The sequence below is a fragment of the Strix aluco genome, chromosome 2, assembly GCF_031877795.1.
Source record: "Strix aluco isolate bStrAlu1 chromosome 2, bStrAlu1.hap1, whole genome shotgun sequence".
Lineage (NCBI taxonomy): Eukaryota > Metazoa > Chordata > Aves > Strigiformes > Strigidae > Strix > Strix aluco.
In genome coordinates this window covers 67,206,977-67,232,306 of record NC_133932.1, presented here as the reverse complement: position 1 = coordinate 67,232,306, position 25,330 = coordinate 67,206,977, and the positions used below count along the sequence as shown (strand labels likewise).

At 42.0% G+C, this 25,330-nt stretch overlaps 1 protein-coding gene across 1 annotated transcript in view; it reads right to left on the bottom strand.

Annotated features, from left to right (window-relative positions):
* SLC9A2 (solute carrier family 9 member A2) overlaps positions 1 to 24,253 on the bottom strand; it is a 32,691-nt gene extending 8,438 nt beyond the window's left edge. Inside the window, exons 1-7 of the mRNA XM_074815133.1 lie at positions 23,889 to 24,253; positions 17,968 to 18,431; positions 12,204 to 12,454; positions 7,265 to 7,482; positions 5,720 to 5,922; positions 2,819 to 2,908; positions 1,456 to 1,526 (exon numbers count right to left, since the gene is read on the bottom strand). Coding sequence (XP_074671234.1) covers positions 1,456 to 1,526; positions 2,819 to 2,908; positions 5,720 to 5,922; positions 7,265 to 7,482; positions 12,204 to 12,454; positions 17,968 to 18,431; positions 23,889 to 24,189 — 1,598 coding nt within the window. The 5' untranslated portion in view covers positions 24,190 to 24,253. The remainder of the gene's footprint in view (positions 1 to 1,455; positions 1,527 to 2,818; positions 2,909 to 5,719; positions 5,923 to 7,264; positions 7,483 to 12,203; positions 12,455 to 17,967; positions 18,432 to 23,888) is intronic.
* Between the last annotated feature and the right edge of the window lie 1,077 nt (positions 24,254 to 25,330).

The following is a 25,330-nucleotide window of genomic DNA, read 5'->3' as shown; positions in this document are numbered from 1 at the left end:
GTGAGGCAAACCAACCCAACCAGTTAATTTTTACTGTGCATAGTTAAGGAAAGCCAATATACCATAGTTAATGAAATTGTGAAGGCGTTTATTCCCTGGGAATGTGTCTGTTCATATTAACAACCTACTGCTGAGTAACATAACAAAGGGTCAAGTTCATCTTTGCTTCAGATAGATAGTCTTAACCTGTCTTAACCTGTGTTTTGGTTAATACGTTAATGGACAGTCTCCCTAGCAGCAACTTTTAACTTTTAGGTATTCTGTGTTATTGGGCAATATTATTTTTAATTGTCCATTTTCACTGAGACAAAGAGAACATTAAATATTTACTGTAATAACAAACAAAAGGTCTACATTTGCACCGACTGCTTTTTCTTTGAAATTTTAGCCTGCTCTTGTAAACCTCTGGAAGTTCTCCCTTCCTCTAAAGCAACTGCAACCCTCTTGGATGCTTATTGAAAAAATATTGATTACAGCTGGGGTTATTTTGTTTGTCAGAAAATATTTTGCCCTCCAGCCATTCTGAAATTATTCTTGAATTTGGGTCTGAAGGTCATGAAGGGGTGGGACCCTCCTTTGCTCCATAATCTATTAATTAAAGATCTCACACAGACTGGAGAACCAGGCTGAGTAAAGGAAAGTTGTACCCATGCCATGCACCTGTCAGGAGAGTGTCCTTACTGTGTTGCCCTCAAGACATTTGGAGAGGGCTCTTCTCAGCCCTTTCTGCAGGTGATACTCCTCTTTGTATAAAACACTTAAATTCTTCTTGAATGAGCAATGCCCACCCTTTGGGTCTAAAGGATTTGGGTGTTAATGAGTGTGCTTCTGAGAAAAGGGAGTTAGATCCAAACCAGTGATGATGATTCAGCAGCTGAAGTGAAAACATGAATTATTCAGGTATTGCCAGTGGTAATCTTCTTAACTGACACTAAGTCTTAAATAATACCATCAAGAACTGTGGAGCTGCCTGCCATTAGGATCTCTCATGCTCCTCATACCAGCCAGCACCTTGATCTTTCTAGAGAAAGCCCCAAAGCTTTTGTATGTTTCCCATCAAATAGGGAACTAACCCCTCACTTAACACTGCAGAGACATGCAATTTGCAAGAGGAAAGCTGGATGGGATGAAAGGCTCAGCAGACATATAGGAAATGCTCTGAAACAGTCAGAAACAGGGAGACAACAAGCACCCTCAGAAGGTAACATACTTTACCCTGGGATCAGAGGGCTGCCTTTTTTCCCAGCTGGAGATTTTGTTCTACTTGCTTGTGGTTTAGTAAAAAGACATTGTTTTGCTGCTTTCCCTTTGTAACGCACACATTCTAAAAACAACTATCTGCTTTCAAGAATAAAATGCTGAAAATGAAATATGATGCCCAACAGCCTTCCTTTGTTGCTGTTGAGCCAGTTCAGCCACTCCTGTATAACAAAGAGTTTTAAATGCCATTCTTACTTATCTCTCCAGAAGTTGTGACCCCAGTGTCCACACACATCTTCAATTCCAGTCTTCACATGGTCAAAGAACTAAAGGGAAAACATTGGTTCATTACATAAACTTAAAGACATCACTTGGCTTGCCCTTAGGCATTATTAATTTCTAACTTATTTCAAACCAGAAACGTCTAGTCAGAATTCAGGGTGATGCTTTGGTTTAATTAAATGCAGTCTAACCAAACTGATTCAGACTCTGTTTTGTTCCCCTGGAGCTTCCTTAGCTCACAGCCCCAAGAAGACAGAAGTTAGTTGCTAATTTCCTCAGTGTCAATCTTACACAGCTTCTGCCTGAATCTAAAGATTTTTCAGATATTTTCACTTTTTTTAAGTTCCCTAACCACTCAGGGCTACGCCTGGGACTTCTCTAGGGACTTCCCCAGGCCTCACAGTGAAACAGGTATGACTTTGTGGAGGAGAGAACCTGAGTGGGCAGCAGTTCCCCACAACAGCCCCTTGTGATGCACAGGACAGAGCTGATACATGTAGAATCAGGTCCTGAGCTCCTATTTTAGGAAGCTCTGGTATAGCCTCACCTCAAAGCATCCTGATCACCTAATACTAGAAACACACTCTTCCTCATCATATTATGAATTATGAAAGAGTAAATCAGTTCAGCTAAGATCTCGCTTGATCCCCAGAGGCAGCTTGTTTGCTCTTAATTCAAGTACCATAGTAGGGGTCTCTCAAACTCAGGGGGAAATCCTGCTAGATATGTCCAAAGGATAAACTCTAAAAGGATAGACTTTCAGATGCCTAGATAGACTTCTTTGCTGAATGTGGCCCTTATTATTCCTCTTTTTTTGAATTTAAAACCACCTGCCACAGGTGTGATGCAAGGAGAAATACAGTCAAGAATAATAAACTGCAATAACTGGAGACATGCACATACCAAATACAAATCCATAAAGAAGCTGATGATGTGAGAGTTAAGTAAGTTTAAGAAGAGTTTGCATTTGTTTAATTAGACTAACTCAAATGCAGTGTAATGTAATTAAATTGGCAAATGTTTCCTAATGTAGCAAAGTTATAAAAACACATCTCATATGTGAAACAAACTACAGAAAGTTAATTTACCTCAAGAGGTGAACAATTAAGAAAGTGAAGATTCCAAAATAGTGATACATAATAATACCAATTTTGGTACTTGCCAAAGGTTAAATATAAGCTTTACAGTTATTGTGCTTATAACAGCTGTCAAAAAGAAATCTAAAAGAGTGTGTGCCTCTCTGTAATACCATATGCTGAATCCTTGTCTTACTGAAAGCCACTAGGAATTTCATCTATATGAGGGTTTCATCTATGACACTGAAGCTGCAACATACCCTGTTATAAATTTCTTCACTGACAGCAGGCTGCTTTTTATTTGACCTTTTGACATCAAGAAACTCCACCAGTGGGCGAATTGTTATTCCCTGTGAAGAAAAAAAAAGAAAGGCAAATAGTTCTGGGTTTTTTTTCCATAAACATAAAGAAAAAACAAAGCCTTTCAGTCTTTTCCATCTCTGTCAGAGCATTGAAAATGGCTGTACACACCTTCTTAGCTCTGGATACCCTTTCACCTTCCTAACCCCAAAATCCAGCCTGACACAATAATTATAATAGTGAATTCACTCTTGTGATTAGCAGGTGTTGCATTTAGCTATGAAGTCCTTATCAGCACACAGACTCCACTAATGCAACAGAAGGAAGGAAGGGGATCCCTAGAGCTAAGAGGTGCAAGAGGCACAGCCTGGCAGACCCCATCAGGAATATGTCACTTACCCCATCCATAGTATTTTTTAACTTTTTCTTCAGTTCTGTTATGCATTAGAAAAACCCTCACTTGTTTTCTGAATCAATAAACAGATACCCCATCATTCCAAAGCAAATATTAAAAGTCCTCTTTTTTAGTGATTAATTCCAAAACAGGTACTCAAAGATGTGTCAACAGTAGCACTAAAATTGCTATTCAAGATCATGACACTAAGATGTTTTGTAAATATGTGTCCTTGCCTGAGTATTCTCAGAGAAGGAACAAAAAGTTTTGGCTATCCCAGAATGATATAATGGTTTTGAACAATTATTTCTGTAAGAATTGACATAATTTGCTTAATTGTATAGGCGCACTGGCACAGGGGAGAAGAATGACTCTCTCATGGTGTTGAGATCAATCCCTACTATCCCAGACAACCAGGTCACGTATTTCTTTTCATAAATGAATCAAGCTTTATCGTAAAAGTAGTTAGGTTTCTTTGCCCCATTGCTCATACTGGAACACTCATCCTGAACCTCATTGTTCTGATAATTAGAAAGCTGCTTCTTAATTGCATCATGGTCACTTTGTACCACTTTGTTCTTGTGCCAACATTTGTCTTTTCAGTTTAAACAATGTTCCTCCTCTGGTGTTCACTCCCTCATATAAACAGTAATTATATTCCCTCTTCTCCTTCATTTTGCTAAGACCAAGGCATCCTGGTCTTTCACATGACAGGCTTACCAGTTCCATGATCACTCTAGAACATGACACTATTCTCTGATGGAAATACCTGTCTCAGTATGTCTTAAGATCAGATTTGCCTTTCTTCTGTCCGCACTGCATTGGTGGCTTAAACACCACCCTGTTATCAACCAGTACACCTGTGTTTTTTTCCCTTTCTATTTTTTTCCAAACAAAAGGTTCCCATTTCATAAGAGAAATCCCTAGTAAGAAAGTCCAAGCAAGAACACATTTGCACTTATTGCTGTTAAATTTCATTCTGTTTCTTATCATATTGGCCCTCCGTTATTCTCTTCTTTCCACATGATACCCCATCTTGCTGTCACTCTGAGAACACGTTCCAAAGCCTGTCATAAAGAAATATCAGCAACAAAAAACTCCTACGTTTATGCCATGGTCAATAACAAGAATATTAAACAAAACCATCCCCAGGAACCATCCTTGAGGAATTCCATTAATAACACCTCATCAGCCTATTATTTGACCAGGGTGGTCGAACACTGGAGAGGTGCCCAGAGAGGCTGGGGAATCTCCATCCACAGAGATATTCTGAACTCAGCTTGACATGGCCCTGAACAACATGATCTAGCTTTGAAGGTGTCCTTGCTTTGGGCATGGGGTGGACTGCAGACCCCCAGAGATCCTTTCTGACATCAAAGGACTATATGCTTCTATTTCCCTGTATAGGGGAAACTGTCAGCTCCTTCCTCATTCACTTTACAGTCACCCTAATGTCAATCTAAACCTCAGTTTAACAAATAGTTAAGCTAGCAATCTCCTATGCAGACCCCTCCTCCAAAGATTTTACAATAGTCAGTTAAATGAGATTACTCTAGAAAATAAATTGCCTTATCAAAGAACAATACGAAGTTTCCCTTTGGTAAATGACGTTGCATGTCATAACACATTCCGTTTACCTCCGTATTTTAAATTATTCTATCCTTCAAAATAAGTTTTCACAGTTTACCTGCTATGGTCAACTAACCGACCTCTAGCTGTTCCAGCCACCTTTTCTCCTTTCCCAAGCATGAGCACAGATACTTGCTACTTCCCACGGCACCTTTATCCATGTAAAAGGCAAGCTAAAAAACCACATTTTTTCCCACAGACCTGAAATTCCATGTACGAGCCTCTCGCATCTCTCTCACTGCTCTGGATAATGACAGTTATTTGAGGGACTTAGCCTCCTCTACGTTTTGCTGGTTTCAGTCATTTCCCTCTCTCTTGCTCACTCTTGACCAGGCTTCCATGGCCAGGTTGACACTGGAGACAAGTTCTTCACGTTCTCCCACACACCCGGTGTTTTTGGATATCCAGCTGGTTTGCAGCATCACTGCCTAACACCCAGACTCAAGCACTCCAGTTTACCTCCCAGTGCCCCCAGTGTCTTCCATCCCTTGCTCACTGTGCAGCCTGTCCTCCACCAAACTCCTGAGAGAATGCACAACTTTAAATATTCTAACACGGAATTAGTGCTGGGGCTGTACCCAGATTATCCTTTATCTCTATTCCAACCTCACTAGGTATTAAATGCTTAATACTACTTATATGTTAGCATAAGTACTTAATATCTGGCATACTTTTGCTACCTGTCTGCAGTCTGCATAGTATTTTTTTTAAAACTATGACCATGGAGAGTACCTTCAAGTATGTTCCTTCCAGTAAGTTAGGACATTCGTTGTTCTACCCACTGCTTATTTACAACCTGTTTGAGAAAAAAAGAAGTCCAGAAGAGGACAGGCATTACCTGAATGAAAACGGTAAAGAATATCACCACGATAACAGCAGTTATGAACAATTTCTTCCTGGGAAACACAGCAGGAGGAAGCAGAAATACAAGTGAAAAACAAATAGCTCCTCGGAGGCCTCCATAGGCAATAATAAATTGGTCCTTAAAAGTGAGAGGAATTGTCCGGAACACATTAATGATCTGAGTCAGAACAAAAACACCTGAGGGAAAAAAACAGAAATACAGGGAGGACGGAAAAAAGTGAAATTAAATTACACAGAAATCCCCACAATGCTAATATTTGTTTTAAAACACTTTCATTTTCTTCTTACCTATATATTACTGAAGAAATAAAATGTTATTTAGCAGATTGAAAACACCATGGAATAAAATTTTAAAATGCCTAAGGAGCATCATCTTAAATATATTTAATGAGTTCATCACCTCTGGTCAGCTGGATTTAGGTCCTGAGGCAGCTAATTGATCTCCACAAGACAGCTATCTGCTAGACTCCACACCTCTAAAACAGCAGTAATTCTTTGTCTCAGTACAGACCAGGACTCCTAATTTTTTTTAATAGGATTTGAGGTGCTTTTGAACACTTTGGCTTGTCACCTCCATCAATCTGTGCTTTGAATCCTGCAAAATCCTACTCACTCACTAATTTTACTCAGACAGACAGGAAGGATGCAGGACTGGGGATGGAGGATGAGAGTGCATGCTGGTGTATCGAGGACAAAGGCTCCAGGGATGTGGCAGACTGGAGTAAAGGTATAAAGACAGGTGAAGGGAACAAGTATGGGGGCCAGGAGCTGGGGGACAGTCAGGCTGCTTGGCTGCTTTTCAGCATAAGGTATTAATTGTGGGGTTGCAGGTGTAGGAGGGAAAATAGTCCAGATTTCTGAACTGGAGGGAGACTTGGGAGCTGGAAGTAGGGGTGTAAAGGCAGATCAGAGCATGAGCTGCCTTTACACCTGGAGGGACCAAATCATTGCAAATGAAGCTGGGGTGAGGGCTAGGTTTAAGACCTACAAGCATGACCTGTGCTTAGGTCTCAAGGAAAGAGAGCTAGTGCTACAAACTTAGGAGGGATCAAGCAGTTTCTTATAGGAATTTTTTCTTCACAATATATACCTGAACACAACCTGAACAACTGCAGCATTTCCTGTTTTGAGGCTATTTATGCCAATGACTGGGAAAATCCCAAAGCTAGTAAACATAAATAAAAAAAACCCTCACAACCTGTTTAATTGTTGTACAATTGCTAATTCTTTTAAGCAAAAGTTGCTTATTTCTAAATAAATGTTTACTTAAATACATGTACTCTGATTAACAAGCAGACAGTCTCTGACTTTAGATGGGCAGGATCAGGACCAAACTGATTTTTGGGTTCCATTTTGGGGGAAGGTGGAAGTTGACCCTGCGATCTAGGACACATCACAAATAAGAAGACCATTCTACAAGCTGATAGGACTTTGTCTAAATTTTGGCATTTTCTACTTGAGCAGAGCTAAAAAGCTTCACTTGCAAAGAATACTGAAGTGTAGTCTGAGACTTGCTTACCCAGTGCCCTCCAAATTAAACAGAAAAGGAGGGTGAAGCTAACAAAAGCCCAGTTCCACTCATGGTTCTTCCCAACTGTAGAAACTCCCATGAAGATGAAGATTAAGGTCTCACTGACACTGCTCAGCATCTTCATAAAATACTTTATTGTCGTATAGGATTTTTGAGAAACATTTTCCTCCACATATTTATTCATGGTCATGGCACAAGCTGTAATCCTGAAAGGCAAACATTATCCTGTATTTCATTGGCTTGAATTTTTTTTAGCCTCTCCCATTTCTACAGGATATTATTCACTTCTCCATAGTCCTCTTTAAAATACAAACCATAACTTATTGCATAACCAATATCAAATTTATAGACTTGGTGAACCTACAGTTTTGGGCACAAGATTTTTTTTCCACAGTGGGGAGTTTTCTGAGGAGACATCAGTATATGGAGAGTTTTTTCCATATACTAAATCCACATGATCTGTGAAGGGGTCACTCAAACTCTGTGTTTCGGAAGAGACAGAGCTGAGGAGAGCCAGGGGTAGCCCTGGAAAACAGGGATTGCTGCTTCTATTGCTGCTGAGGGACATCAGACAGGATGGCAACTGCATGTCCTGGGGCAGGGCTTCCCTCCCTTCCCACCCGCAGTTGTTCCACCAAACCATTCCCCTCCCCATTGTCAGTGACAGTAGTCAGCTCCTCTCTCCAGGCAAAGTAAGTAGCAAGGCTACAGACAATTTGTCATTCTCCACCACTTTAAGCCACTGCTTGCTTTGCCTTTGCATAGGGCTGAATAGGAGAAAAACACCACCAGAAATCACACAGGTGTGGTTGCACATTTAAAGCACTTACAAATGAATGAAATGGGCATCTCTGCTGATACATAAAAGGACAGGGCTTACTGTAAGTATGCCTATGTGTCCATGCTCTGAGCTTGTGTCAGTAAACAGAGTTTCTCAATCAGCAGGAAGAGCAAAGAATGACATTACTGGATGTACATCGCTTGCTCAGTATGGTTGCCCATGGTGCAGGCATGGCTGAGAACCACTCAGCTATAAAGTTTACAGGTTTGTTAGCAGAGCTGACTGGAGGATAACCTCAAAGTGGTGCCTCAGTGTAGGGAAGCGCAGCCTGAATTGCCTAATAATTATCAGGGTGGGCCAGTGGAGCTGGCCAGTGCAGGGGCAGCAAATGCAATATAGCAAGAATGCAGTGGGCAGGCTGTACAACAGCCACTTCCAGACCCGCCGTCGTTTCAGGGTCTCAAAGCTGCAGCTTACTGCCCGAAGCATTAGGGCTGTCAGGTCTGCATCAAAGACACAAGAAAACACTCAGTAATATTTATTACCTTCTTAAAATAAATAGTTCTCATGATTATAGTCACTTAGGAAAGCCCTGCAGCTTGGAAAGGCGGGGAAGCATGCTCTGGACATGGTTTGGTTTTGGATCCTGAGGTAATGGAGACACTGTAAATAGATGTCTGATAAGAATCTGTCACCAGATTAATCAGGATCTTTGCAAGCTGTAACTTAAAACACCTACCATGCTTAACCACTAGAATTTAAAGGGACAACAGTCTCATACATACAATATTATATTCAGTAATATTTTGCATTCATTCAATTAGTGTCAGCTAACTGATGAGTTGGTTCACCAGGATAACAAATAGTGCTGTACATTATTTGTTACTCTTCAGGTAAGTAATATTCCACAGCTAATCACTGCTTACTTTATGAATTTGGTATCTCTTCAGAGTACTTATGTTAGAAAAAACCTGTTGAAGTCTCTTTAATTTGAAAATAATAGAGTAATATAGTGTTATAATTTAATATAAAACAGATTTCTTTAAATATGCAAGATTTTATGTACATGATTATAATATGTTCTTCCCAAAGTAAATTTTTACTGTCACAATAATCAAAGCAAAAGCTTAGGTGTGTTTTATTTTACATTTCTTATCCACATATATTAATTCTGGATTCCATTTCTGTGACCTGAGGTAGTTGCCTTCGTCAAGAAGGGCAGGAAAAAACCAGCTAATTGCAATCAACCTGCAACCTTCTGTGCTTCTGAAGAATAAAAGTCCTCCTGTACAAACAGTACAGTTTCTGTCATGACTGCAACAAACTAGGCCACTGGGTTCAATCCTCAAATTTCCTTGACCTACTAAATTTACAGTAGTTTCAATGTTTGTTCCTTACAGCCTGCTAATTCACTGTTTGCAAACAAAAAAAGAAACATATATTAACAGTTCTGCCGCTTCACAGCCTTTATGAGAAATTAGTAAGCAGAAAATGCATATAATTAGAAGTGGAACCAAGCAAATAAAGTTCAGATTCATATCTGTATGTTTTACACCCATGATCCTGATTCAAGCCTGGTTCTAATTACAGCTCTTTCCTCTCCTGAAGAGGACTTTCTCTCTCCAGCTCACAGGGACACGGTTCAGTCCCTTCGCTATTTCAGCCAGGTAACCTGGTGCAGGGGTTATACACAGATGCTTCAAGAATCATTTGTCCTCAGAATGAGTACACAGACTTATCAGAATAGGGACAAGCACCTTTCATTCCCTTCTATTCCTCTGCCAGCGAATTCCTGCTTGCACAGAAATGAGGCACTCTGTGTATGTATCCTATGTATTTGATAACACTGTACATTCCTGCTCATGTCCTCCCCCTAAAGGATTGTACAGCATGTAACCACAAAGTCTTACTGAGTATCTTTACAAATCTGGTTATGAAGGAAGTGGGAATCAGTAGCTTAACAGACTCACGTGGGTATAGGTGAAAAAGGGGAGATCAGGCAATTATTCCCTATAGGCTGAACTATAAATGGCCACAGAAGCATATAATGAATCAACAATCCAGGTTGTAAGGGACACTCCAAGGTCATTTGGTCCAACTACATGCTCAAAGGAGGTCTGACTTTGAAGTCAGACCCAAGCAATCCTGCCATGAGTCATTCCCTGCAGAAAATGACAGGGAACAAAATACAGTGCATGTCACATTGTGACACAGAGCAAAATACTCTCTGTAGTTCAAATCCCAATGAGATGTGAAAAGCACTGGGTAGATTTACTCCAAGGGGATGCGGAGATTACAAGAGCACTTAAGGCCCTCAGCAGCACTGCTGGGAAGGGGGCATACTTTACATCTCGTGGCAGCTGAGACACCACATGGCTGCAGTGAGCCCTTCCTGCTCCTCCTGGGTGTTACTGATGAATTCAGTTCTGTTAGCTACTAAAAAATGCATTTAGAGACAAAAAACATACAGGACATTTTAAGGACAGCTTATTTTCTATTGTGCTGTTGGAGGGAAAAAATACTTTGTGTCTCCTCTTCTGTTTTGCACCCACTGAGGGACCAGTGTTACAAATGAAAAGGAATGTGTTGTTAGTGCCATGGGAAGCACTGGTGTGCTGGTGGCAGGCACTGGCATGTGGTGGGTCCAGTGACCCGCCGTGCCCTTTGCAATGTATGCTGGATGCAGCATGTCCAAATCAGTATTTTCATGCATACTGCTACAATTTTTTTCATGTACAGTTTAGCCACACGTTTTTGGTTTAGAAGCCCTTTAAGTATTTGATCATAGGACATCAAGGACATTTGACCTAAGGAGTGGAGGAAACTAGAAACCACACAAATGCTATGAATAGAAGCTAGGGAAAGAGATGGCACATTTATGAACTCGGTCAAAGTGGATGCATATGTTACTTTATTTAGGCTCATATCAGAGAAAGAAACCCATGCAATCTTTCACTCTTTACTTCTATTAAAGTATTAACACCTCTCATTTCATAGCATATTTCTATTTTTATACTACTGAAATCATCAGCTGTAAGTTTCCATATAAATTGCTTCCCAGCCCCATAAAACCTTATACTGGCATGACTGTGATATCAAAACTATCTTCACTTTCCTAAAAGATAATCATCAGATGAGGTGTTATCAAGTATTAGTGATACTCAGACATAACATCTGAGCTTTCATAAAAAGCTATGCTCCTAATGCCTGAATGACTCATATTTGCCACTGGAACAATACAAAGTCATTAAAGAAGGTTGGCCTTTAAAAATATTACTTGGAACAAGAGCAAACCATTTAAGTATATCAAATGTCATAAAGGCTCTTTCTAAAGTTGAGGTTGTTACAGTATAAACAGCATCAAGCGAGAGGCTGTGTTCTCACTTTACTGAAGCCCAGGAGTGAAAAGCCAGAAGTGAAAATATTTTTATCTGTTGTCAGGGGGAAGAATAACATTATTTTATATATAATGATGTATACAGAGAGCACTGTAACACACAAGCACACATATCAAGATACTAAACTAAATGGTTATATCACCATAGGACTAGATTCTGCAAATTTTACATTCACCCGATCCTTACTGTGCTTGCAGTCCATCAGGACTTGTCTTAATGATATATACATTGTTTTCCTTGAATGGTACTTACTGGCTGCTCACATGGCTAAGGGAAGACGTAGTTTCACAATACATTGGCATTAGAAGTGAAGCCAGTTCATGAAGTTCTCAGCTACTGCTCCCACTCTCTCCTAGCCACTGCTGCCCCTACATCACTGTGGGCCACCCCTCAGCCATGTCCTTATGACTAGTTGTAGGGTCACATGAGGACACAGGTCACCAAACTGACCTGGGTTAAAAATAACCCCACTGAAAATACAAGGGATTATTTTTAACTTGGAACACATCAAAGATATGGTTTATGGTGTGATGCCATGAACAGTTTTAGTGACACAGCTGGTGTGGTGGCAAGCTGAGAGAATAGGATGGAAGCGGGAGGGGAGAAGCCGGAAATCCACAAGCCAGCATCGCTGCCATGCATAGTGGAATGATGCCATATGGCAAAGTTTGCAAAATCTGGTCGCCTCTGCAATTTCCTTCAGCATTTTTACATAGGTGCTATTGTTATTGAAGTTTGGGGTACTTACGCCATGATGCCCGAGAGATGAAACATTTCAGCTGTTATGTATGACAAGTAACTGTACAGGAAGACAAAGAGTGGCTCAATCACTCGGATTTTGTGGGTGAAACGGGTGGTAAAGGCTGCTACAAATCCCAAAAGGATTCCAATCAATACTCCACCGATCCCCACTATAAAGAAGTTAGCAATCCCAGCGAATATGTCAATAACCTTAATTGTGCGCATCTGGCAGAAAGACTTGAACAAATTGTACAGGACCTATGAGAAAAAGAAAGCACATTATGTTTTTGAACTCTTCTTAATTTCCCTTAACATCATTATGTTCCTCTGCTTCAATGCTGAACTTTGAATTTCTCTATCTACCTTGAACTCACTTTTGAGATATGCTGTTGTTTACCTCTGGCATATTACTTGTCATCCATAAATATCAGGGAGATATACAAAGAAGGGTAAACATCACTATTCCCATTTTTGCAAATGGGACAGGTTTATTAATCCATGCCATTCTGCAGGCCAGCAGCATAGATCTATCTAATCTTTCTTTAAATTCATGTACTTGCAGAGCTTCTAATTTCTCTACAAGTGGCCATTTCAGATTTTCCCCAGAATCAAAGAAATAAAAAAAGGGGGAGGAAAAAAATACAGTTTCATAATCAGTGAAAAATCAGGTTATTTTCAAATGTGTTTGATTTACGTAAGATACCAAGAGCTCAAGTACTGAATTAGACCATAAATTAATCTGGCATGGGGGGCAGGGGGAAGAGGGTGTGGAAAATGACACCCCCCCCCCAAGGAGTACAAGAAACATGACATCCATGGAGTGCTCTTTCTCTGACTTATTAACCATTACGAATCCAATGGTTTAAAGACTTTTCAAACTTTAGATTATTTCCAGAGGTTTGGATTTCATTCCCATTAAAAGACCTGTTACCATGTGTTTGCCCAGTTTAATTTTCAAAGTGTTTATAACCATCCTCCAAAACAAACTGGGTCAACAGGATTACCACATTTTCTTAGCAAAAGAGCCTTTTTGTTTTACACAGGAAACAGAATGATGTAAAGTTTACATTTTTCTAATATCCAATATTTTAGTTACTACAAAACTGACAACAATGGAATCAGTTACTGTTAAAGAAACCTCAAAGGGTCTCCCCTTTTGCAGACTTACTTGGGAGATTTAAGCATTGCCTGGTGCTGCACATATGCTCCCAGCCATGCGATACTGTGACTTGGTCATATTACTATCACAGTGGGTTCACAGGCTAAGCCACCGTAGTCATAACAAACACCTGACTAGTCATCTTGGACAGCTTGCAGGAGTTAAACCTCTGCTTGCTTTCTGGACTTCTTAGTATATCAAACAGGTTTCTCTATCAGAAATGCTATTTGAGAGAACAATTTTTTATCAGCACTTGCATTTGCCAACAATGTAGGTGTTTGAATAGTGACTGGGAGGGTTTTGTCATGTTTGCAGTCTTGTTCTCTCTCACATGACAAAAAGTTGTTCATCTCTTCTTGGCCAAAATTTGATAGGTCATACAGAGGTAAAAGTTCTCACTATAGTCTAATGCAAAGACATGGACTATTATGGGTCCTTTGGGCTAAGTGAAAGGAAAGAACAGAAAGAGAAAAGAAAAAAATATATTCCAGAGCAAGCATGAAAAAAGAAGGTTAAATCAAACCTAGCATGATCACCGGTAATTTTCATTACAAAGCAACAAACAGGACAAGAGCAGGAGCATGAACTATTTATTTGATAACAGTGATGCCCTCAGGATGAATCCACCTGGGAGAAGTGTCCTTTTTCACCTGGACACACCCCTTCATCTTGCTGCTCTGAGGCAGACTCCCAGCCTTTTTGCCCTGTTCCTTGTCCTTATGGACTGTGCAGGACAGGAAAGTAATGTCATAGGCTCCACTGTTTTTCCACCTGTTTTGATTTATGGACCTTATGGATTTCCATGAAGAGAAGCATATCAGAATTAAGCCTATTGACAATAGGTGTGCCTTTGATAGTCATTTTACAAGGACTTCTCAGTCCACAGACTCCCAGGACTCCGTGAATCACAGACTGAAACAAAAATACTGTTGACTTGTGTTGTTTGAGAGGAGTTTTCCTGAGTCACTTGTTGAAACTTGGGACTACCCAAGAGTTGTGTTATTCTTCAAGACACCTACAGAATTTGACCTGGCAGAATACTCCCTTGGCATGTATTAGGGAAGATGGTTATTTTCTTTAATTGGAGTTTTAAATAGCCTTTTTTTATATTTTAAAATGTAACTACATAAATATATATCAAGCAAGTCTCCAAAGTAAAGGCCATTGAGAGCTGCTTGTAAAGAAGCATATAATTTTGATCTACTCAAGCAGTAGCCTTTCCATAACATCACCTCATTCTCACGGCAAAGTATTCACTCTGCAAACAGAATGGAGCCTGTTGTTTCCACATACAGACATCCCCACAAATCTCAAGTCTGTTGCCATAAGTTATTTGAAAGAAGAAAACCAAATGTTCTCCTTTCTACCTCAGATCAAAACCAGACCACCATGGTAGAAGCAGCAGCTAGGACTACGGAATGTCATGAACATGATTTTAATATTGTTCTCATTGTTCTTTATTTACACTTCTATAAATGAGATCAAAATCAGGTTCACTTCCCTTTTACTCTAAAGCAGTTCAGTTTTACAGCTCTCTCTAAACTTTCAGGTGAGTTAAATAACATCAATCCTGGTCACATTTTGTAATGCATCTGGTATGAGAACAGCGGTTTTTTTCAAGTTCAAGATTTGCATTTACTAAACATCCTTCAGCTGAACTTGCTGAAGGTTACACCAAGGAATATCAGTCACCAATTGCTTTTTAATCTTATCTCAGAGTATCTCTGCTCTTTCTAGACACTAATTGCTTATTTTCATCAGTTCTTAGTCATTAGTTTTTAATTCTGAAATTAAAGTACTCTAAAGTAATGTTTTCAGCAGAGGCAGAATACAGAGCACTGCTGTAATGTTTTCTAACATGGGAATAATATTATTGTAATGACACTGGTTCTTTCTTTGTGATTTTAAGCCCAGAATTGGAATTTGAACTGCTAACTCAACTTCAACTGTGATCTTGCCATTTAATATCACTGTGCTAGTCATCACTGACCCAGTCTTTTGGTAAAGCACCAACTCTGAACCAGAAGCCAACCGGCAAACAATGTCCTCAGCCAAATTCAAGCTCCAAAATTCCATCAGTGGGGGAAAAGTATCATCCAAATGCACGGACATATTGCAAAAACTATCAGGCATGAAAGACCACCTGAGAAATGCAGCAGAGCTGAGATTCTTGAGAAAGAACACCTCGCTTTGTATCTAAAATGAAGGTGTAGTAGCACGTTTTCTGAAAAGGGAAAGCATAGATGACCCTGCTATCCTAATAAAACCTTTTATTAGGAGCAGCCAGGCAGTGCAAGTGGGATAGCAGGAAGAAGGGCTTAAAGTATTTAGAAAGCATGTTTACTAAAGCCATTCTGTTCTGCACAGCCCATCTGTGAGGCCCCTGGGTTTTTTGATACTGCAGTGGCTGTAGGAATTAGGCAGCTTCTGAGGACAGCCAGCCTACATTGAACTCCCCTCCTGCTTCGTCCCCACACTCCACCAGAGGCACCTGCCAGGGTAGGTGGGACTCAAGGGCTCCAGCAGATGAAATCTGGAGGGTGCTGAGCTCTGCCTGATAGCTGGTTTTATCAGCTCTCCTGGTAACCCAACAAGGGCAGAGGAAGAAATAGTATTTACAAAACATCATCTCCTTTGAGCAGATAGCTGCATAACCCCAGCAGCACCACAGCGAGAACTCGTCCAGCAGCACCACTATGGGCAGGGGAGGCAAGGTTCTCTAAGGGCACCCCATGGGGATCTGTGTGATGGCCTGGGTCACGTTTTAAGCATAATCACGATTGCAGGTGTGCAAAACCATAACAAGGAACCATTAGCAGACCAATGCTTAGCATGTGGAAACAACTTGATCTCCAGCCAAGTGCTGCCTTTAAGCGATAGCTAGGAAGTAAGACCAAAGGTACTCTAAATTCCTTGCACTCCTTCATGAATATATGTATGGCCAGTGCGTTACTGGGCTGACCCTACAGACTCCTGGGAGTATCTCCCCTGTGTTAGGACATCTGGGCTGGCATGCCCTGAGAAAGAACTACCTCCAAAGAAGGCAATAATGACGCCTCCAGGAAAGCCATGTATCACAGTTATTAAATTGCCATGCCAGTGCCTATAAAAATGGTGTTCTGGCATAATTTGCCATTAGGCAATGGCACGCATGAATACTTCCATCATCAGGATGCAGTTGTTTCCTAGCAAATCTTGCTGGACTAACTGCTGCTCCAGTGGAAAGGTGATTGATTTTGTGACTGGAAAAGTGATTTTGGTTGGAAAAATCCACCAAAAAAAAAAGGGTTTACATTAACATAAAAACAGACCTTTTTCCCCCAGAAAAGCTTGTATGAAAAGAATTCCACTGCATGAGTGGTCATTAAGAATGGAGACAGACACAGACACAGCTGAACTGCTGAGCCTTTCGAAACTCAGTATTTACACCCACTTATTTTCAGGACTGTCTTAAGTACCAGTTTAGTAATGGCAGGCAGTTTCACAAAATCACAGAATCACAGAATCATTCAGGTTGGAAAAGACCCTTGGGATCATCGAGTCCAACCATCAGCTCTACTCTACAAGTTCTTATGAGAAAATTTAGGCTTCAAGGCAAGCCCGTAAGAGAGGATGAGATTCAGCTGACTGGATAGCAACAGAATCAGGTAAAGCATGAAGCATAAGTGAAAAAAACAATGGTACTCCCACAGACACACAAGAAGTGGTCAGTACCAAGGCTCAGATTAAATTATCAGTTATACATGTGTTAAGCAGGTGAGGCAAAGTCCTAGAAAAAGGAAACACTGAAGGACAATTGTGCATAGAATGGGAGAGGAATAAGAAGCCAGTGACAGAGACAGGGAAGGTGCTGACCCAATTCATGAATCTTTCTGATCCTTCTGGCATATGGAAAACTGGACCTCCATGTCTCACAAAACAGAAAACATGCCAGGACATAGTTGACACAGGCAGGATTTCAAGTAAGGCATGGATAAATGGGAGTAATGTCCCAGACATGGTATCATCAGGTACAAACAAGGGGCATTGGGGGTGTTAATGGAATCTGCAGATCGCTGTCGTCAGGTCAGCACCACAAACCCAGTAAAGCTAGTTAATGATTAGAAATTACTGCCTCCAAATGGCTGTCATATCTCATCTGTAGCCTGGGAGAAATGTATTGGTGGCCTCAGGGCATTTCCAACTGGATGGGCACATGCAAAAGGCTAGCATCAGCCAGGTCCCGGGCCGTCTCCTGTCCCATGATTTGCCCATTCTCTCTGTGAACATACGGGGACACCCCACATTGGCCTCTCCTGTCCAAGGTCATTTCTGCAGGTGAGGAAAACCTCCAGTTTTAGATTACAGAGGTAACAGAATTCAAAGATACAGAAACTAAAGAGAGCAAGTAGCAAAATCCCTAGTGCAAATATGCTACCATTACACATTACTCTGGTGTAGTAAGACTACCGTAGTTTCTAAATCTAAAGTTTAGAGAATTACATAAACACATCAGCACTCCTTGACTTCCATCTATTAGCAAACCGTAACAACTAGATAGAAAGAGATATAATGGAGTGGCATGAACAATCTTTATCGTTTTCATTAACTAATCATTTATCAAGTAACTTACCACAGTTATAGCATCATTCAGCAAAGACTCTCCAAACACCAGGATGTAAAGCTGCTCATTGACATGAATATTTTCAAAAACTGCTAACACCGCCACAGGATCCACAGCTGAAATGAGGCTGCCAAAGAGCAAATTCTGCAGCAATGTGATATCAGTCAAACCAAATGCACTGATCTGGCAAATTCCATAAAGTGAAATTCCAATGCCGATGGCATTCCAGAGTGTGCCCACCACGGCATACCAGAATATGGTACCAAAGTTCTCAAAGAAAAGACGAGTTGGCATAAAATATCCAGCGTCGAGTACAATGGGTGGTAAAAGATACAAGAAAAAAACATCACTGTTCATTACAGGTGGGGACTTCTCCTCTGCTCCAAAAATAATCCCACCAAGAAGCAATCCAACCAGAATAAGGAGACAGCTTTCAGGTACTATTGAGGGCAACTTGTGATAGAGATGAAAGCCTTCAAATGAAATTCAAACACAAGAAAGTGAAATGGTTATTTGTACAGAATCCAAAAGATTATTCTGGATTCTGTTATCTTAGTTTCTATAGCAAACAAACAGCAATCGCAGGGAAATTCCATTTTCATTGCAAAGACTGAACTGGACCACCACAACAGGTCAAGGTAAATCTGTCAGCTAGAGTAGTTAATTCAGTTAATTTGGTGGGAGACACTCCAGTTAACAGGCTGACTGGAGCAACTGTGTTTGTGAAAGTGTGGAATTTTTGGTAATATGGAATCCTCCAGAAAAACAATCCAAACACTTTTATAGGGAAAATTACATCCAGATAGAGAAAAAAACCCCAACATAATAACCGCCCCCTTCTCCATGCACATCTTTACAAAGGAGTTTAAGGAGTACTTTCATTACATTTTTGGAAGTCTTTTACCAGTCACCCATGGTCACCTCCCCAGCCACCATGGGGAAGCATTTACAGACAGAATCGTTCTTTTAATTTTAGCGGAGCCTTCAACTTAATTTCACAAGAAACAACACGTTTTCCATAAAGTGACAATAAATTGTAGCCTGTACTATTACACTGTATTATATGAATTGTGGAAGTGTCAGGAGTCCTTCATAAAAATCTGTGCAAAGTACTGAAAAAATGAATTAAAAAAAGGTTCTGAATGAGGACTTAATGGTTGAATGTTCCTTAGCCTACTGAAACTCTCAAAGACATGCAGTTTTGATATAAAGATTACCATTACTTGTAGAAGGTGGCTGTTGTAAGGATAATTTTGGTAATGAATGGGAAAAATTTTGAAGGAACTTACTCTGGCCGGTCTAATGGAACAATCAACCTTATGCACCAAGGTCACATTCCAGGTCCTGGAGATGCCAATCTTTTTCAGGCTCCTCCTTATCTATATTTGGCCCATATAATTATATAGAAAACTATCCACACCCACAAGATCCCACAATTCCTGCCTAACTAAAAAGCATTTAAATTATTTTAAATGAGAGCTGCACGGAAACACTGGGTGTGGTAATAACGGGCGTCTATTTCAGTAAAACTATTTCAGTAAAAATCACACCTGTAGTCGAAACAGTTAAACTAGTGCAAGCTTGATATAGTTCACATCCAGTTTCCCAGTTTCAGGGTTCTGTATCTTGTAACACCTATTTTGTTAATTCTCCTTTCATCACAGATTTTTTCCAGGTAAAAGAAAGCCTGACCTTAAAATTAGGAAGAACAAATGGTTAGGAAGGACCAAAGGGAAAGCTGTTTCAATCTATAGATTTTTTACTTATATATTCTATAATTATTAAAGCTATTTTTAAAACACAAGCAGTTTAGGCTGCATTTTTTTCCTTTCTGGATGAACACAAGACTGCTTTTTAATATTTAGAAACACAGCCTATGCGACTTGTTCGAAGGACTGCCAAATTCACTGCCATTTTTTGAAACCGGAATCACCAATATCCTATATTGGCAGAACAGGTAGTGACCCTGGAAACAGAAAAATTTGCGGTTGGAGACTTGACTCTTCACCTTTCAGCAGCTTCCACATAAACATTTTATGGTTTGCCTTAGTTTCTGCAGTGGCAGGATGCCAAAATTTCCAATACAGTGACTGAAGTTTCCCCTGAGTAAGCAAATTTTGCTAAAAGTTTTTTTAAGCCCTTTAGAAGTATCTTAAATCATTTTCTCAATAAAAAGTGAAGAGGAGAGAATTTTTGTAAATGCAGCTTTTAATGAAAACAAAATACATGTCAACTAGTTGTAATGAAATGGCAATTAAATGTCTATTGTGAATATAAAAATAAAAATATTTTCCTTTTCTTCTTTACAAGTCCCTTTGGACAGTTCATACAGTCTCAGAGTTTTTGGGACTCCACCTCATCCTTAAAGGTAATGGAAAGGATCCCACTAAGTTAAATGTGGTTTTTATCCATGTAAACAGCATCAAAACTCCTGAAAGACTTCCTGCCTCCATGCAAAACGTTCAAAGGTGATCAGAGACAGGCATTTAAGAGCAGAGAGCTAGGATTTAGAATCCAGTGCACATCAAGTCTGGCACAGGTGCCTGCAGGATGAGGGACATCTTCCCTGCTCAGATGGATCCACAGCCACATGGTCAGGAACGTTCTGAGAGCGTATCCCCTGCAGTACATGAATACTCAGACTTTTAAGTTGAACACAGGACTACAGCTACTTTCTCCTCCTCTGACCCTGTTCTTGGGCTCCTGACTATGCATCGACCCAGTTTCAACAGCCTGGAAGATGTTTACCCTCAGGCCTTTGGGCAGTAGGACACTTGCCTAAAGTGTAAGTTCAGTACTCTTCAAGATAAAGGTCCTAAGAGCCCTGGTTTCCTACTTGGGTGAAATCCAGTGATCTCTGATGCTGGAAATGCCACCGAGATGTGTACTGATTACACGCAAGTTTTCCAAGGGCCCTCTGAACAGCTTAAACCTTTTTTCAGGAGGTAAATGGAAGGATATCAGCTCATTTCCCAGAAGAAACACTTCTAATCATGCATTTGTGATTAAACATAGAAGTAATGGGAATCTGGATCAGTTAGACCATATTTTGTAGGTTTAGTACCATAAGAACTAAGCAAAACTGGGAGACAGGTAGACTACTTTCACTGCCTAGAGACTGCAGTATACTTTGAGTGCACTGGGTCCTACTTAATATACTCATGGAGTCCATTGGCATGTAACATACCTCCTATATGGTATCATCCCACAAGATAAGAAATAAGTAGAGGTAGCCAGTAGATTACAATTCTGTTCAAGGCAATTTCTTAAATTTCAAAGTGTGTCTTTGTTCTATGCTGGAATAAAAAACACCATGTTTCTAATGTCTTTGTGAAAATGCAGCTTGTCAAAATGTTCTGCTTGTTCTGCTTGACAGCTCCAGGTTTTCCCTTCTCATGCTGTCTTTCTTGCTCCCTCTAAATCTAGCCTACAATGACACAATCACAGACAGGATCTGAGAAACCTTTCAGGTAAATCCCCTACAAAAATTAGCAAATGCTGGAACCTTTAAGCTCCAGTGAAACCGGACTTCTGCGAAAACACATTTGTTCAAAAAGGCTCCAGCCGGGCAATAAGCAGGTGCTGCAATACAGCTGTCTTTGGGACCCTTCACACTGTGAGAGCTGTTATTAAATGAGACTCTATCTTCTGAGCTCCTTGCAGCTGAAAAGACCTTAGGGCTCCGTTCATAAAGGTTTGCTACTCGGCAGTGCCAAGCGTAAGCATTCAGCGCCTAGCCCCAGAAAGGAATTTGCGATGCCAGATTAAGCACCGAAGTTTCCTGGGCAGTGCGTGAGTCTCGAGGTGGATTCCACGCCACCTGGCATGACAGGGGCGAGATGCCTGTGCTGCCCGCCAGGAAATGCTGGGGAAGGGATGCACCAGAGAGCCTCCTCTCTTGCAGGGCTGCTCTCAGGGCTACAGGCAGCGAGACTGGCTGGAAAACCCCTCTTCATCCCTCTGAACTGAGACACACATGGCCCACTCTTAGTAACCCAGTAGGAGGTGGCAGAGCCGACATTTCTATATCTTGGTGGTTAGAGAACTGCCCATCCACACTACCTTCAGTACAAAAGAAGGCACAAGCAAGTGAAAAATTGATGCCGTGGGAATATAAATTCAGTGATGGGTCTGTCCTGGGAAGGTTTACCTGATGCACTCGCTGGATAAGGAAGCACAGACAGAGATCCAGGAGCAAGAACTGGATGTTCCTAATTCCAGTCCTGGAGTCAGGGCGCCGGCAGATAGGCGTGGTGAAGTTGAGCACTGCCACACCTAGGGCCTCTCCTGGCCCTCATTGCTTAGCACACACACACTTGTAACAGCAGAGGTGATGCCCTAGATTAGCCACACCAGCTTTCATTTGGTGTAACTGCAGGGATTTAAAAATTATATGTATTTCTCCTCATCTATGCTGTTTGTTTACTGTACTGCAGTCAGATTGGCAAAGTAGTCAGGTAACTTTTTTTTTTTTACTTTTTAGATGCCTATGCACTAGCAAAATATTAGGATAGAGTGTACAGTCCTACAGAAATTACATATTATTGTGTATATATGTGTGTTTACATGTTTCAAATGGCTTCCCTGTAACCTTTAATAAAACAGAAACTTTTTCACTAGTCTTAGCTTATTCAACAGTTCTTGTTGTGCCTAAACTCAGAAGCCAGAGCAATTTTACAATACTCAACTGGTTAAGCTCTTTACCAGACTCCCTATTTTCTGGCTATTACGGTTCATTATATACTTGAGTGTATCATATTTGAACTCTGTCCTGATTCTACACCTAAATACACACTCAAGACTAAGCATGCATCTTTAATGCATTAAGATACACGCATCATGGTATCTGCATCTTTAATGGATGCAACATACAATATTTCTGCCGAAAGGAAAGAAGCCATAGCAAGTTGCTTGGGTAGAGGATCAGGCCCCCAACTACAACGCTAGCTGTGGCAGGAGGTGAATACAAATTTTTGTTTTTGCAGAATCCTAATCACCTGATCACTAACCAGAATGTGACACAGTCTATTTCAATGTCCCAAGCAGAAGTCAAAGTTTTAGGTTTTATCAAAATATTTTATCAGAATGAGTATGATCGTAGTTTTTTATGGAAATCTGCGCTGCAAAAGCAGAGTTCTGCATCAAACAGTTGGAGTATGAGTAAACCTTTTTGGGTTTTTTGTTCCCATGGCTTTATTCCTTACATTATCTTGTAGTCAAGAAGATACAAAGTTCATCATTTGCGGAGATTTACTGATTTTTAAATGGCTCTGTAGTACACCTTTATCTGATATTCCTTAGATTATAATACTGTACTCATGTTTCTGTTTGGAACTTAGAAAGCTAATTAAAAAACTTTATATATAAGATGCACAAAACACCGTGAAGCTATGCAATACAAATATTTTCCACATGAGGGAAGAGGTGGCCTTTCTTACTCATTCAGTGCCGGCTTTTTTGCCTTTCTCGGGACATATAAGTGAATGGTGGGAAAGTACAGAGGAGGCTTACTCTACCCTCATAAATATTTGCTTTCCATCGATCCGTTGTTCTGTTCTGAAACTGTCATTACACCCGGCGTTATTTTAAGAAGAAGAAGGTAGTGCTCAAGCGACAGCCGGGTGACGAAGGAAAAGCCAGCGGCGCACCGGCTCAGCTCTGCGTTCTACAGTCCTCGTAGCCCGGGGTTTACGCGTTGCTGCAGAGGGCTGGAGGGAACCTCTTTCCCCCTCCGCACCTTTCCTAACCGAGAAAACCCCATCTCCGCCAGCCCAGTCACGGCCGGGCACCCCGCCCCGCCAAGGAGCAGCCGCCGCCGGCAGCCCCGCACCCGCACCCGCGCCCCCCGCCGCCGGGCGCGGAGGGCCCCGGCCGGGCTCCGGGCCCGGGGAGGGGGGAAGGGGAGAGGGTCGCCCGACGGCCCCGCTCACCGATCTTGGCGAGGGAGGCCAGCAGGATCCAGAGGGTGATCTCGAAGGGGATTTGCACGTGAGGGTAGTCCAGGGTGAAGACGTGGAGCCGCGTCTCCTCGAAGGCGGTGCCGCTGGGGCTCGGCGGGGTGCCGGTGCCCATCGCCGAGGCGCCGGGCAGCTGGCTCTCCGAGGTAGCCCGCGCCTCCGCCGCCCCGGCCGCCAGCACCGCCAGCACCGGCGCCAGCACCAGCACCGGCACCGGCACCGGCACCGGCGGCAGAGGCGCGGCAGGGCGCGGGGAGCCGCCGCCGCTGCCCATGGCGTCCCCGCTCCCGGCCCGGCGCGCCGCTGCCCTACGGCCCTACGGCCCCGCGCCGGCCGCCGCCGCCGCCACCATCCCGCCGCCGCGGGCACCTGCCGCCGCCGCGGCCCCGCCGGCTCCGCCCCCTCCCCGGTGACTGGGCGAGTCCCGGCCCGGCGCCGCCGGCCGGCCGCGGGCGCCCCGCTCCCCCCCGGGCCGCCCCCGCGGGGCCAAGCCGCGGGGCCGGCCCCGCCGCCGCCCCCCGCCACCCCCGGGCCCGGGCGGCCGCCGCCAGGTGCCGGGGCTGGGTGCGGGCCCGGCTGCAGCGGTGTGCGGTGCTCCCGCGCAGGAGCGTGCCCCGGGACCCGCGCACCGGTGGCTGCCCCCGGGACGCGCCGAGACGAACGGGACCGCGAAGGCAGAGGCGCGGCCGGGGTGGGTCCCTCGGGTGCCGGTCCCTCGGAAAGAGACGGGCGTGCAGTCGAACGGTACCGGTGCACCTGTCCCTGCAAACTGTCTCCGAGCGTTAACACACTCGATATGGGCAGGTACACGCCTATGTGTACATATACATCCATACATAGGTCGTCTCTACATACATCTAAAAGTATTTTGGGTTTAGTAAGTATTCAAGAATTTAGTAAGTGACTTCTAGATACACGTAGAGGCGACCTATGTATGGATGTATATGTAGATACATATGTTCGAACAGGTATACACCTATGTCTGAACACATATACACATATGGATGTGTATAAGTGTGTGTTTTAGAAAAGTAATTTTTACATACGTATGCGTACATATGTACATGTATGTGTACATATGCATGTTGCCATTGCCAAATACAGGAAAGGTGCTTCTACCAAATACGTGAAAGACAACATTCTGTTCCCGCTAATTAAGGCTTAAATTCTGTTCATTTAGAGATTTGAAGAACACACTCTGTATACAGAGATGAATATAGGTTCATATATATATGTATATACACGCCATATGTATATTATATATGTTGTACAATATATGATATATAGTATATAAAGTACATTCTATAATTATAAGAATATATAGTATATGAATATATATTATCTATATGTTGCCCCCTATCAAACACGTGATAGGCACAATCCGGTTCCTGCTCATGAAGAGTGTTACATTCTGC